Here is a 15,955-nt window from a genome sequence, read left to right as displayed (position 1 = left end):
CTAATTTTTGGCTTAGTTCTTTTTCTAAGAACTTAGTTAATTCCTAATTCTTTCTAAATTTAAGGTGTAAATTTAGATTGTTTCTTTGAGATCTTTCTTTTTCCTTCATGTAGCTATTTATTGCTATAAACTTCTCTCTTAAACTGCTTTTACTACATCCCATAAGTTTTGCTATGTTATGTTTCTATCTTCATTTGTCTCTAGGTACTTTAGATGTCTCTTTTGATTTCTTCTATAGTTGTTCAAGAGTGTGTTGTTTAATTTATACATATCTACGAATTTTCCTATTTTCCTTCTAGTGTTGATTTCTAGTTTCATACCACTGTAGTGAGAACAATCCCTGAAATAATTCCAGTACTCCTAAATTTGTTAAGACTTGTTTTGTGGCCCAACAAATGATTTTTTTATCTTCTGCTTTTGGTATAATCCAATGACAAGAAATCATTGTCATGTCTGGTGTCACCCAAGCTCTTCTTTTAAGACTTTTATGGTTTTAGCTCTTAAATTTAGATCTTTGATCCATTTTGATTTAATTTTTGTACATGATGTTAGGTAAGGATCTACTTCATCCTTTTACGTGGCTATCTAATATTCCCATCACTTTTGTTGAAAAGACTTCCTATCCTCACTGTATAGTCTTGACACTCATTGAAAATCATTTAACCGTGTATGTAAGAATTCGTTTCTGGGCTCTCTGTCCTATTGCATTGGTCTATATGTTTGTTTTTATGTCAGTACCATACTGTTAAGATGACTGTAGCTTTGTAGTAAGTTTGAAAATCAGGAAGTGTGAGCCCTCCATTCTTGTTCATCTTTTTCAGTAATACTTTGACTATTTTGGGGTCTCTTGATATTTCATATCAAGGGTGGAGTTTTCTATTTCTGCTCAAAAAAGTTGGGATTTTGATAGTGATTGTATTGAATTTGTAGATCACTTTTGGTAGAATTGACATTTTAACAATATTAAGTCTTCCAATACATGAAGATGATATGTCTTTCCATTTATTTATGTCTTTACTTTTTTTTTCAGTGGTTTTAAGTATGTAAATATTTCTCCTCTTGGGTTCAATTAATTCCCAATTATTCTTCTTGAAAAGAAAATGGAAAATTTTTTAAATTTTCTTTTTGGATTCTTCATTCTTAGCATATAGAACCATAACTGATTTTTGCATGTTGATTTATATCCTGCAACTTTGATGAATTATTCTAGTAGTTCTTACAGTGTTATGATTTGTGTGTGTGTGTGTGTGTGTGTGTAATCTTTAGGTTTTCATGTCAGCTGCAAAGGGAGCTAATTTTACTTCTTCCTTTCCAATTCGAAAGCTTTTTATTTCTACATTTTTCCTGCCTAATTGCTCTGGCTAGAACTTTCAGTACTGTGTTGAACAGAATTTGTGACAGCAGGTGTATTTGTCTTGTTCTTAATCTCAGAAGAAAGGGTGTCAGTCTCTCACCATTAAGCACAGCATTGGCTTTTTGTGTATGACTTTTGTTATGTTAAGGTAGTTTCCTTCTATTGATAATTTGTTGAAGGTGTTGAATTTTGTCAGATGTTTTTTTTTCTGCATCAATTGAGATGATCATGCTCTTTTTTTCTCCATTCTGTTAATGGGGTCTATTACTTTGAATAATTTTTGTATGTTGAATCATCCTTGCGTTCTCCGAAGAAATCCTAGCTGGTTATGGTGTATAATACTTTTAATAATGTGCCAAGTTTGGTATGCTAGTGTTTTGTTGATGGTTTTTGCATTAGGATTCTTAAGGGATATAGTTCTGTAGTTTTCTTTGCTTGCAGTTTCTGTCTGGCTTTGGAACCATTGTAATATTGGTCTCATAGAATGAGTTTGGAGGCATTCAGTCTTCTTCAATGTTGTGGAAGAATTTGAGAATGGTTGATGTTAATTCCTTGCAGGACTTAGAATTCTCCTGTGAAGACATTTGGTTCTTGGCTTTTCTTTGTTAAGAGACTCTGTATTTATTTATTTTTTTCAAGTTTTTAAAGTGGTTCTCATGCATAGTTAGAGTTATGGATATAATCTGATTACTTTAGCAAACTGAATACTTTAGAAACAAAATTTGAAACTTGTTTGCTGGCTAAATTTGGATGTTCCTCAACCATTGGATTTTCTCCAGGATTCTATCTCTTCTCATGCTATATGTTTTCCTTTGGCACATATATAATGGTTTTAGCTCCCATTTATAAGCTTAGAGTTTTGAGGTTTTTTTTTGCTTTTTCGGGGGGGTGCACAAATGGGGCATAGGGAAGTTCCCAGGCTACGGGTCAAATCACAGCTGCAGCTCTGGCCTGTGCCACAGCCACAGTAGTGTGGGATCCAAGCCATGTCTGTGACCTATAGCACAGCTCACAGCAATGTCATATACTTAACCCACTGAGCGAGGCCAGAGATTGAACCTGAATCTTTATGTTTACTAGTCAGGTTTCATTACTGCTGAGCCACAACAGAACTCCCTACAACATTATACTTTTATCTTAGACCTCTCTTGAGCTATCTTATCTATTAGACCGAATTTCTTAAGGATAGTAACCCTGTCTTACTCATTTTAGTATTATCAATGCTTCCTACAGTGCCTAAAGCATAGTAAGTATTCAGTATACATAATGAATGAATGAATGCATCTGTATCTGTGATTTACATGTCACAAGCAAATGTGGACTTCTTTGGGGCTTATGAGGATATGCAAGACAGCTTCCTCTGTCTAAATACAACAGTATTGGCCAGATACGGAAAAAATGTTAGGAGCTCTGACTCTCAAACATGCAAATAAGCACTGGAGATTATGCTTTCTTCATTCTGTTCAGTGAACAAAATAAAAAATTAAAAGAAGACATAGCAGTGTTCCTGCTGTGGCACGATGGATTAAGAGTCCAACTCCAGTGGCTTAGGTCACTATGGAGATATGGGTTCGATCCCCAGCCTGGCAGAGTGGGTAAAGTGTCCAGTGTTGTCTCAGTTGTGGTGTAGTTGCAGCTGTGGCTCAGATTCAGTCTCTGGCCCAGAAACTTCCATATGCTGCAGGTATGGCCATAAAAAAAAAAAAGAAAACATAGGTATTAGTGTTCACTAAACTGAATTGTTTCTTATTTTAATTAGTGACTGTGAATATACTAAAAACCATTGAATTACACATTTTAAATAAATGGTTTTGGGTATGTGAATTTAAAAAAATGAAGAAGAAAAAATTTTTCAAAACTCTTTACCATATGAGAGTGAAAAAAATTCTGTCAGAATATGAAACATACTGAAGAATCAGCCCATGATTCTCTTTTTTCTGTTAATGAAATACTAGAATCCTTACACTTAGATAAAAATATACTGATATTATATACATTTTTAAACAAATATGAATCTCTGGGTTGATCTTCTAAATGTTGAATTGGGTTTTGTTAAATCCATTTATTTTGTTTTACTTTATTATTTTTTAATGGCCACACCTGCAGCATATGGAAATTCCTGGGCCAGGGATTGAATCCAAACCACATCTGTGACTTACACTGCAGCTGCAGCAATGCTGGATCCTTTAACCCACTGTGCTGGTCCAGGGATTGAACTTGCACCTCCACAGCAGCTTGAGCCACAGTAGTCGGATTCTTAACCCACTGTGTCACAGTGGCAACTCCTGGTATTAGTTTTAATACCAGAGATAAATAAGCTTTGCCTTTGTCATATAGCTGCTGCCATACAACATTAAGTAAAAGTCTTAATAAGAAAATGTTGATAATAGTATTTCTGAAAATAAGGTATGAGATTTGTTTTTTTGCAAACGAATTCTCTCAGTTTTCGAACGAGAAGGTTGTACGAGATGGCCTTTAATTCTCTTTCAGTTCTAAAGTTCTCTGGTTCTAGAATAGTTTTAAAAAACTAATTGGGGAGTTCCCATTGTGGCACAGTGGAAACGAATCCGACTAGGAACTATAAGGTTGCAGGTTCGATCCCTGGGTTAAGGATCTGACGTTGCTGTGGCTGTGGTGTAGGCCAGCAGCTGCAGCTCTGATTAGACCCCTAGCCTGGGAACCTTCATATGCTGCGGGTGCGGTCCTAAAAAGACAAAAACAAAACAAAACAAAGCCAAAAAAAAACAACTAATTGGAAAAAAAAAAAACAGCAGGTGAAATGTGATCATTTTAATCAATATCCAGAAACATCTCATAACTTTATAACTTCAAACATAAATTTGACAAATGTTCATCATACTAAAATAGATTTATTGAAGAATATTTTTCTGTGTTTTTATTTTCTTGTACCTCTTATTAAGTACCCACTCTCTTGTTTTTGATAAATAGGCTGCCTCTAAGAATCAGACTTCACTCTTGGGAGAACCACCAAAAGAAATTCGGCTCAGTAAAAATCCATACTTGAACTTGGCAAGTGTGTTGCCCAGTGTGTGCTTATCATGTAAGTGAGAGCTCAGCATTAATATTTTGGAGTTTTATTGAATACTTTTCACAATGAGTTCTACTTTAATTTATAACTTAATGGAAACAAAAGTGCGTACTGACCAATTAAAGCCTAAATGATGATCCTAGTCTTTAAATTGAGAGAATAATTAAAATTAAAGTTTTTAAAATGCAGTCTATTTTATTTAAGGAAAACACATTTTTAATATTTTATTGAGTCTAATCAATTTATTAGGAGTTCCCACTCTGGTGCAGCAGGTTAAAGATTCAGCATTGTCTCTGTGGTGGTATGAGTTCAATCCCCAGCTGGGTACAGTAGGTTAGTGATCCTGCATTATCTCAGCTGTGGTTTGGGTCACAGCTGTGGCTCAGATTTGATCCCTGGCTGGGGGAACTTCTGTATGCTGTAGGTGAGGCCATAAAAAAAAAGAAAAAGAATATAAATACATTTATTGAAATATTTATGGAATCATGATTAAAAACAATTAGATAAAGGAATTATTTGGCAATCCTGGAATTCTTTACAATACATCTAGAATCGTATTTCTAAAATATGTAGTTTAAATCTCTGTGTAATCTAATATATCGAGAGTATTTGTAAATACCATAAAATATATTAGTTACTAATAATTGATAAAAGCGGTATTCTCCTTTACTTTTGGAGGCCCTCCTTAGTCCTTTAATTAGTGAACTAAAACCATTAAATCAAATAAAACAGTGTTTAGAGAACATTACAATTGAGACATGCTCTAGGCACTAAGATATTCACTACACATTGGTTTTCCATAGTGAAAAACTGGAAAATGCCTTAATGGTCATCAACAAAAGAGTGGTTAGATAATTTGTCATAAAATGGAATATATAGTTGAGAGAGAACTACATGTACAAATATGAAATGATCTCTAAAACAAACTGTTACGTGGAAGAAGCAAATGTGTGCATAAAATGATTCATTCATGTTTATTTAAAGCTGTGCATTCTTACATGCAAGAATTCAAATACATTACACATATATTTGAATGTGTAAATGAATAAAGTAAATCCGGGCAAAATAAATTCTAAACCATTATCTCTGGGGGAAAGAATAGGATTGAATGAAAAGAGATGGAAGAAGAATTTTGTTATTAATATACATTCTTTGTATTTTATGAAAATATCTAAATATGAATTTGTAATTTTTTTAAAGCCAAAAGAAATTAATGTGCCTTTGTATACCTACAGTATTTTTATATGGTCCAAAAATAGATGGTTACAATGACTGCGTTAATAAGAATGGTTAATTTACAAATTGTATGCCTTGTTTGAGAGGTTAGACACACACACACACACACACATATATATATATATATTTTTTTTTTTTTTTGTCTTTTTGCTATTTCTTGGGCCTCTCCTGCAGCATATGGAGGTTCCCAGGCTAGGGGTCGAATCAGAGCCACAGCAACGCAGGATCCGAGCCGCGTCTGCAACCTACACCACAGCTCACAGCAACGCCGGATCGTTAACCCACTGAGCAAGGGCAGGGATCGAACCCGCAACCTCATGGTTCCCAGTCAGATTCGTTAACCACTGCGCCATGACGGGAACTCCAATTTTTTAATGTTTCCATTAAGATTATTTACCAATAGGGCAGGCTTCTGTTTTCAGTTGTTTTAAATAAATGAGGCAATATCATATACTATATATTTTCCCCTAGGGATAATACATGTAGATATTTACTGGCAAACTAAAATGTGTTCTGTTTGAGAATATGCTGAATTAATGACTTTTGTACTCTTTGTAATTTATAATAAAACCACTTAACTAAAATAGATGTGTTGATTTTGCCTTAAGCCCCTGCAAGTAAAACCACCCTACAGAAGACTGGAATTGCAGGCAACATTCTGGAGGCAATCTCTCAGGGAAATGAATCACAACACACATTGGAAAAGTGCATCGTTTATTCTCCACCTTTTGGTGATTATGCACAGGTACGTGATTCTCAGGTTTCAATGATATATAGAAAAATTGCTTCAACTATAATATATACTGAGGTCCCTGGAGTGATTCCTGTAATATCAAAGGAAAGTAAAACTGTGCTATTCTATACAGTATTTCTTATTCACCATTTGGAATTTTAGGATATGTTCTAGAGATTGCTAAGTATCATTTTGCACTAGATATTTACCTCACATTGTTTACACTAGTGTTGTGCAAACTACAGACCAAATCCAGCCCACAGCCTGTTTCAGAAGTAAAGTTTTATTGGGATATGGCCACGTCCATTTATTTGCATATTGTCTATGGTGCTATGGTGCTGCAGTGGCAGAGTTGGGCAGATAGAATTGAGACTGTATTGCTCACAAGATTAGATAATTACCATCTAGCTTTTCAGGGAAAAACTCTGCTGACCTCTGGTTTACACCAGTATGAACCTGTCTAAGAAACCTAAGGAAATGCCTCTGCTCTTCACCACTGTTTGTGAATATAGAGACATGGTCATAATTAGCACTATTACGCTAATTCTTAAAAGTCAATCAGTAACATTAAAAGTATTATATTCAGTGGAGTTACCTCTGTGACGCCATGGGTTAATGACCCATCTTGTCCCTGCGGCATTGCCAGTTTGATCCCTGCCCTGCCACAGTGGGTTAAGAATCTGGTGTTGCTGCAGCTGAGGCGTAGGTCACAGCTCTGGCTCAGATTCTGTCCCTGGCTTGGGAATTTCCATATGCTTAAAGTGCAGCCAAAAAAGGAAGAAAAAATCATTATATTCAAAAGCCATACTTGGTCGTTAAATGTGTCAGTTTTGCTTTGCCCTTTTTTTCCTTCAGCTTATTCTTAGAGGCTTAAGCTGAGAGTGTACATCATGTTGGTAGTATATGATTATGTAATCATAACAGTCTTATGATGAGCAGTTCAGACTCTTTCTTATTTCTCAGAGCAGTCGCCTTCTCAGCTCCCTCCTGTCTGTGAGAGCAGTAACTCCACTTTGCTTTCCTTAGAGCAGCTACAGCTCCAATTGGACCCCTAGCCTGGGAACCTCCATATGCCACAAGTGCAGCCCTAAAATAAAGGGGGGGAGAGAAAAAAAAAAACATACAGCAGTAAGAACAAATTTTAAAGGAAGAGTACAAACTGATTTCCAGAGTTGCCACATTATATCCTTTTTCAACAAAAAATCATGAGACATGCAAAGAAAAGAAGTATGGACCATAAATGGAAAAAAGCAATTAAATAGAAACTGTCCCTAAGGACGCCCAAATATTGGACTTATTGGACAAAGATTTAAATCACCTATTTTAAATATGTTCAAAGAATGGGAGAAAACCACATCTAAGGAAGGAACTGTAAGTGTGACAACGGTGTCTCACCAAATAGAAAATAATATGGAGACAAAACTTATAAAAAAGGACTAAATAGAAATTCTGGATTTGAAAAGTGTAACAATAACAATTTTTTATAACAATCATATTTGAAATGAAAAATTCAGAGTTCCCATCGTGGCTCAGTGATTAACGAATCTGACTAGGAACCATGAGGTTGCGGGTTCGGTCCCTGGCCTCGTTCAGTGGGTTAAGGATCCATCTGGCATTGCTGTGAGCTGTGGTGTAGGTTGAAGACTTGGCTCGGATCCCGCGTCGCTGTGGCTCTGGCGTAGGCCAGTGGCTATAGCTCCAATCCAACCCCTAGCCTGGGAACCTCCATATGCCACAGATGGAGCCCTAGAAAAAACAAAAATGACAAAAAAGACCAAAAAAAGACAAGAAATGAAAAATGGACTAAGGCAGAGTAGCAGATTTGAATAGGCAGAAGAAATAACCAACAGGTTTGGAAGATAGGTTTATTGAGATTTCCCAGTCTTGAGAAGAGAAAGAAGGAAGAGGAAGAAAAGTGAACCATAACCAATGTTGGGGAGAAGGCAGAGAAACTGGCACCATCCTGCACTGCTGGGGCGAGGGGAGTGTAAAATGGTGCAGTTGCTTTGGAAAACAGTTCAGCAGTTCCTCAAGATATTAAACGCAAGTTACCGTATGATCTAGGGTATATACCAAAGAGGATTTAAGTAGATGTCTACTGCAGAGTAGTACATGAATTTTCATGGCAGTGTTATTTATTCATAATAGCCAAAAAGGGAAGCAACCTAAATGTCCATCAATTCACGAATGAATAAACATCCATACAATGGCATATTATTCAGCCATAAAAGGAACAGTATTGATCCTGCCACAGAATGGATGAGCCTTGAAAACACTATGCTACATGAAATAAGCCAGATACAAAAAGTCTCATATCATGTGATGCCATTTATGTGAAATGTCCAGAATAGGCCAATCCTTAATAGTAAACAGATACTGGTTCCTAGGGGCCAGGAGCAGTAGGACTTATGGGATGCCTTTTTGGAGTGATGAAAATGCTCTGAAATTAGATTGTGGTTATTACTGTACAACCTTATGAATATCAACAAATATTGGACTCTAATTTTATTTTGTTTTATTTTTATTTTATTTTTTTGTCTTTTCTAGGGCTGCACCTGCACCATATGGAGGTTCCCAGGCTAGGGGTCCAATCGGAGCTGTAGCCACTGGCCTATGCCAGAGCCACAGCAACGTGGGATCTGAGCCGCGTCTGCGACCTACACCACAGCTCACGGCAACGCCGGATCCTTAACTCACTGAGCAAGGCCAGGGATTGAACCCGCAACCTCATGGTTCCTAGTCGGATTCGTTAATCACTGCGCCACGACAGGAACTCCCGGACTCTAATTTTAAAACATAAGCCTTAACTAAATAGCATTTCCATTCAGTGTTTTAATGATCTTAAAAGTATCTAATGATAAGCAATCAAGTTAAATCAATTATTCCAGATCTTGTTTTAGTTAGACACCAATTTAAAACGGGCTGCCCCTCCCATTTCTCTAGTTGATTACAGCAATTAATGAGAATTGCCATTGCGCTGCAGTTATTTTCTCAGCAACTTCATTTCTTAAATGTTTTAGCTGGTACTGAGAAACATGAAATCAGAAATAGATTTAGTTGTTTAAAAATTTGTCGTGCACCTTCTTGTAGCACTCATAGCATTATGGTCAACTGTATTATCCTATTTGAAAGTGTGGGTGGGGTTTGACACGTCAGGTTCTAAGGTGGAGAGAAATCGGTACTTCGGTGTTAGACGGTTGGGAAAAGCCCACCTTAAGGGAGGTTTGACATAGTCATTAGTTTTAATAACTTAAAGAGTTCCGTGAGAACTATGTCAGCTCTCCTATGAGTGCTGAGGTTGTGGTTTGGGGTTTACATTTACACTTGCCAGACTGGTTAACTAGCATCCCCTACTTGAGGAAGAAGCGCCATCTACTTGCCTATTGTGTTGTGCTTGGTTCCTCGGATCATCCCTGCCAGGAAGCTGACTACCTGTTCCAGAAAATCAACCACAGAATATATGACGAAATCGTGTGATGAGGGAAGAGAAAAAAACAAAAAAAACCCAAATGAACAAAAAGTGATACTAGCGATACTTAGTCCTGTCTTATGGAGCCTCATGCTGCCACCTAATGGGCAAATAATGCAGAGAAACTTGCCAGAGAGTTTTGTGTGGACTGTGCTGTGTAGAATCTTGTGACTGACACTAACTCTATGAAATATTTCTTGAAACCTAAACTTAGTTTAAACAATAATTGTGGAATGACAGGTTATATTCGTCCTAGATAATAACTTAAGATGTACATTAAAAATGATTTTCACTAAAAACTGGAATTAAGGAAAGCAAGTTTTTGAAATGTATTTAAAGTTACTTTAAAACTTTTGTTTATAAACCAAATTCGTCTTATAAGTGTTTGAAAAAATCTACAAAGGCATAATGCACAATATGAATAAATCTGAAGATAGTTTTGAATTGCTATTCTAACATGTTTGTCTAATTTTTCAAGGGATTTTGATGTTTTGATTTTTTTAATGCTCATTAAACATACTTAAATCTAATATATAATTTGTACACCAAAATTTGTAAAGAGATGATCAAATTTTCCTTTTTTTTTTGAATTTTTTAAGGGCCACATCCGCAGCATATGGAAATTCCCAGGCTAGGGGTTGAATTGGAGCTACAGCTGCCAACCTATGCCACAGCAACGTGGGATCCGAGCCGCAACTGGGACCTACACCATAGCTTGTGGCAATGCCAGATCCTTAACCCACTGAGCAAGGCCAGGGATCAAATTCACATCCTCATGGTTACTAGTTGGATTCGTTTCCTCTGTGCCACCATGGGAACTCTGCAAATTTTCCTTTTTTTTAAAAAAAAAAAAAACATAGTACAATACCTTTTGAAGGATCAGTCCTTTAAAAATATATATTGGCTCAAACACTTTATTTATTTGGTTTGTTTGTTTATCATATATTTATTGGCTGCTACGTGCATCAGCTTGATGTGGAATCTCAGTTCCCAGACCAGGGATTATACCTGGGCTGCAACAGTGAAAGTGCCAAGTCCTAACCATTAGGCTACCTAAGAACTCCCTTATTTTTTTTTTAAACTGAAGTATTGTTTTGCTTTTTTTTTTTTATTTTCCCACTGTACAGCAAGGGGGTTGAAGTATTGTTAATTTACAGGGTTGTATTAATTTCCTCTATACATCAAATTGATTTTTTTATACACACACACACACACACATATATACACACACACACACATTATTTTTAAAAATTTTCCATCACAGTATCACAGGATATTGAATATAGTTCCATGTGCTATATACAGTAGGACCCTGTTGTTTGTCCATTTTATATATATTTGTTTGCATCTGCTAACCCAACCCCTGATCCGTTTCCCAACCACCCTCCCCCTTGGCAACCACAAATCTCTTCTCTATGTTTGCATTTCTGTTTCGGTTTCATAGATAAATTCATTTGTCGTACTTTAGATTCCCCATATAAGTAATATCATATGGTATTTATATTTCTCTTTCTGGCTTTTATCACTCTTAGTATGATAATCTTTAGTTCCATCCTGTTGCTGCAAATGGCATTGTTTTGTTCTTCTTTATGGCTGAGTAATATTCCATTGTATATACATACCACATTTTCTTTATTCATTCATCTGTTGGTGGACATTAGGTTGTTTCCATGTCTTAGCTGTTTTGAATAGTGCTGCAATGAGCATAGGGGTGCATATATCTTTTTAAATTATAGTCAAACACTTTAATTTTTATTAAATCCAAGAACTTTTTAGTGCCTCACTAGAGGTTTCCTCACAACTGAACAATCATTAGTAGAAGGAAAGTAGCCACGACTTCAGGCACATGATTGAAGTTTGGCCATGTCCCATCATAAATGCTCCAGCATCACCAGAGACCGAAGGCTCAGTGTGAGGACTTTTGCAAGGATCGCAGGTTTGATCCCTGGCCCCACTCATTGGGTTAAGAACCAGCATTGCTGTGAGCTGTGGTGTAGGTCACAGATGCAGCTTGGATCTGGTGTTGCTGTGGCTGCTCCGATTCGACCCCTAGCCTGGGAACCTCCATATGCCACGAATGTGGCCCTAAAAAGACAAAATTTAAAAAAAAAGAAATATTACTCATATGAAGAAAGGCGAGTAGCTGAGAGGCAAAAATGAAATTGAAAATTTAAAACATCTATGCATATATAAATGAGAAAAAGACATTTTATTGTCATTTGTATTATTAACGTCACAAAATGAAACATGTTGGTTTTAAAATTTTTTTTAACAACCGAGAAAAAAAAGAAAATTTGTGTTCTTTAAATAAAATGTTAGAAATTAACTGTTTAGGCTTAGTAGAAATGAACCTAACTAGTATCCAGGCAGATGTGTGTTTGATCCCTGGCCTCACTCAGTGGGTTAAGGATCTGGCATTACTGTGAGCTGTGGTATAGCTTGCAGATGTGGCTCAGCACTGGTGTTGCTTTGGCTGTGGTGTAGGCCGGCAGCTGCAGCTCTGATTCAACTCCTAGCCTGGGAACTTCCATATGTTGCATATGTGGCCCTAATAAAAAAAAAGAAAGAAAGAAATGAACTGTTTAATGTGGAAAAGATAATCAAATTAATTCTGATTTCTTTAGGTATGAAGTCTAAAAGCTGGACTTGAAACTATAAGAAAGGGAGTTCCCTGGTGGCTCGGTGGGGTAAGGATCCAGTGTTGTCACTGGTGTGGCACAGGTCCAGGAACTTCCACATGACACAGGCAAGGCGAAAGAAAGGAAAGCAGGCAGGCAGGAAGGGAGGAAGGAAGGGAGGGAAAAGAAAAAAGAAACTGTAAGGAAGGGTATTAATGGTTTGAGTCAGATTGTGGATGAACTAGTACAGTTGGTCATTTTAGGTTTTCCATCCCATCGAACTGCACTCATATTGCTAAGACTAAGGTCAAAGAGCATACTGCCTGTGTTTGCTTCTAGGGATGCTATGGTTTCAGTCTTACATTCAAATCTTTTAATCTCTTTTGAGTTGATTTTTATGTATGGCGTGAGATACTGGTCTAGTTTCTTTTTCGTTTGCATGTGGCTGTTCAGTTTTCACACCATTTATTGAAGAGCCTGTCTTTTCTCCATTATATGCTCTTTGTTCCTTTGTTATAAATTAATTATCCATATATGTGTAGGTTTATTTATGAGGTCTCTATTCTGTTCCATTGACCCGTGTATCTGTTTATTTCTTTTTTTCCGCCAATACCATGTTTTTCTGATTACTGCAACTTTGTAACACAGTTTGAAATGATGGTGTGTGATACCTCTAGCTTTGTTCTTATCTCTCAGGATTGCTTTGGTTAAACAGGGTCCTCTGTGGTTCCATACAAATTTTAGAATTTTTTGTTCTATTTCTGTGAAAAGTGTCCTTGGAATTTTGATAGGGATTGCATTGCATCTGTAGATTACTTTAGGTAATATGGATATTTTAACAATGTTAACCTTTCCAGTCCACAAGCATGGAATATCTTTCCATTTTTTGTGTCTTCTTCAGTTTCTTTCAACAATGTCTTAATGTTTTTCAGCTTAGAGGGCTTTCACCTCAGTGGTATTTTATTCCTTTTGTTGTGAGAATAAATGAGATTTTTTCTTAATTTTCCCTCCTGCTAGCTCATTGTTAGCATGTAGAAACACAGCAGATTTTTGTATGTGGACTTTGTAGCCTGCAGCTTCACTGTATTCCCTTATTATTTCTAATAGTTTTTTTTTTTTTTTTAGTGAAATCTTTAGAGTTTTCTGTATACAAAGTCATATCATATGTAAATAATGACAGTTTAACTTCCTCCTTTCTGATTGGGATGCCTTCATTTTTCTTGCCTAATTGCTTTTTACTAAGAACTTCTAATGCTATTATGAAATAAAAATGGTGATGGTGGGCATCCTTGTCCTATTCCCGAGGAATAGATTAGCTGTGAATTTTTCATACTTGGCCTGTATTATAAATAAAATTTCTATTTTATTGAGAGCTTTTATCTTAAATTGGGTATTAAATCTTGTGAGATGCTGTTTCTGCATCTATCGAGATAATCATATGGCTTTTATCCTTCATTTCATTAATGTGGTGTATCACATTGATTTATGGCTACTGAACCATCCTTATATCTTTGAAATAAATTCCACTTGATCATGGTGTATGATTCTTTTTTTTTTTTTTTTTTTTTTTTTGTCTTTTTGCTATTTCTTTGGGCCACTTCCGCGGCATGTGGAGGTTCCCAGGCTAGGGGTCTAATTGGAGCTGTAGCCACCGGCCTACGCCAGAGCCACAGCAATGCAGGATCCGAGCCACATCTGCAACCTACACCACAGCTCACGGCAATGCCGGATCATCAACCCACTGAGCAAGGGCAGGGACCGAACCCGCAACCTCATGGTTCCTAGTCGGATTCGTTAACCACTGCGCCATGACGGGAACTCCATGATTCTTTAACTATACTGTTGTATTTGGTTTGCTAATATCTTGTTAACTATTTTTGCATATGTGTTCATCAGAGATTCTGACTCTTTTTTTGTCTTTTTTTTTAGGCCCGCACCCAGGGCATATGGAGGTTCCCAGGGTAGGGGTCAAATTGGAGCCGTAGCCTCTGGCCTACACCACAGCCACAGCAATGCCAGATCCAAGCCACATCTGTGGCCTGCAACACCAGATTCTTAATCCACTGAGCAAGGCCAGGGATTGAACCTGTGTCCTCATGGATACTAGTCAGATTCTTTTCTGCTGAGCCATGATGGGAACTCCAGGAGATACTGACTTTTAATTTTCTTTGTGTGTGTGGTCCTTGTGTGGTTTTGGTGACAAGGTAACGTTGGCCTTGTAAAAAATGTTAGGAAGAATTCCTTTCTCTTCAGCTTTTTGGAAGAGTTTGAGAAGGATAAGTATTAATTCTTTGTGTGTTCGGCAGAATTTACCTGTTGAGCAATCTAGTCCTAGACCTTTGTTTTTCAGGAGGGTTTTGATTACTGTTTCATTCTCTTTATTAATGATCGGTCTATTCAGAGTCTCCTGGAGTCAGCATATAGTTGGGTCCTGTTTTTTAATCCATCCAACCACTCTCTTTCGATTGGTGAATTCAATGCATTTACGTTTAGGTTAGTTATTTTTTGTTTTTTATTTTTTTGTATTTTTGTGTTTTCTAGGGCCCCTCTCGTGGCATATGGAGGTTCCCAGGCTAGGGGTCGAATCGGAGCCGTAGCCGCCAGCCTACGCCAGAGCCACAGCAACGCGGCATCCGAGCCAGGTCTGCGACCTACACCACAGCTCACGGCAACGCTGGATCCTTGACCCACTGATCAAGGCCAGGGATCGAACCCGCACCCTCATGGTTCCTAGTCAGATTCGTTAACCCCTGCGCCACGACGGGAACTCCTTTAGGTTGATTATTGATAAACGAGGACTTAGTACTGCCATTTTATTATTCTCTGGTGGCTGTATATGTCCATTATTTCTTTTTCCTTGTATTTCTGCCATTTTGGTTTGGTGGTTTTCTGTGATGTTTTTCTCAGTTTCATCTTTTTATGTGTCTTGCCTCTGCTCTCGATTTGTTTTGTGGTTACCAGAAGGTTTGTATAAATTATCTCATAGAAAAGTCAGTCTGATCTTCTGCTAATAACATATTCACCTGCCTATGTAAGTCTCATTTTTTGTTCTTCCCTCTTATGCTCTGTGTTTTTGTTGTCTCACATCATCCTCCCCTTTATGCTGAGTTCAACAAGTTGAAGTAGTTATGGGGTTTTTTTATACTGCTTTTCCCGCCTTTAACCTCTACTTTTTAAATTTTGCATTCCCCTCTCAGAACATTTAATGTACCAGTTCATGATGTTACTGTTTAAAAAGCCCACCAACTGCTTGAAAGGGCTGCAGTTTTCTTCTCCCGTGTTCTAGTATCACGCTAGAGTGTTTAAAAACCTATTCTGATAGAGAGTTGCAGTCTTCTGGTTCTTTCCGTGTCTTTAGCACTTTACTCCAAGTTTTGTGTCCTTTTGCCCTTTCTGTTTCTGCTTGAAGAGCTCCTTTCAACATCTCTTACAGGGCCAATCCAGTGTTGATGAACTCCCTTGGCTTTTGTTTGTCTGGGAAAGCTTTTACTTCTCC

General features: G+C 37.2%; 1 protein-coding gene across 17 annotated transcripts in view; it reads left to right on the top strand.

Annotated features, from left to right (window-relative positions):
• The window catches only part of RAVER2 (ribonucleoprotein, PTB binding 2), a 127,615-nt gene that overhangs the window by 83,298 nt on the left and 28,362 nt on the right, over positions 1-15,955 (top strand). For 14 of the 17 annotated variants that reach the window (XM_084964808.1, XM_084964807.1, XM_021096539.2 and 11 more), the window contains 2 exons: positions 4,304-4,415; positions 6,248-6,384. In XM_084964808.1, coding sequence (XP_084820934.1) covers positions 4,304-4,415; positions 6,248-6,384 — 249 coding nt within the window. Of the gene's footprint in view, positions 1-4,303; positions 4,416-6,247; positions 6,385-12,465; positions 13,828-15,955 lie in introns of those variants that run through there. The other 3 variants (XM_084964822.1, XM_084964820.1, XM_084964809.1) reach the window with 2 other exon arrangements.

Source organism: Sus scrofa, chromosome 6 (genome assembly GCF_054392235.1).
Source record: "Sus scrofa isolate SSC_HxYL_T2T_F1_AM1 chromosome 6, Sscrofa_HxYL_maternal_Yorkshire_Landrace_v2.0, whole genome shotgun sequence".
NCBI classification, from domain to species: Eukaryota; Metazoa; Chordata; class Mammalia; order Artiodactyla; family Suidae; genus Sus; species Sus scrofa.
Note: the sequence above shows the minus strand (reverse complement) of the source record. Positions and strands in the feature narration are given on the sequence as shown.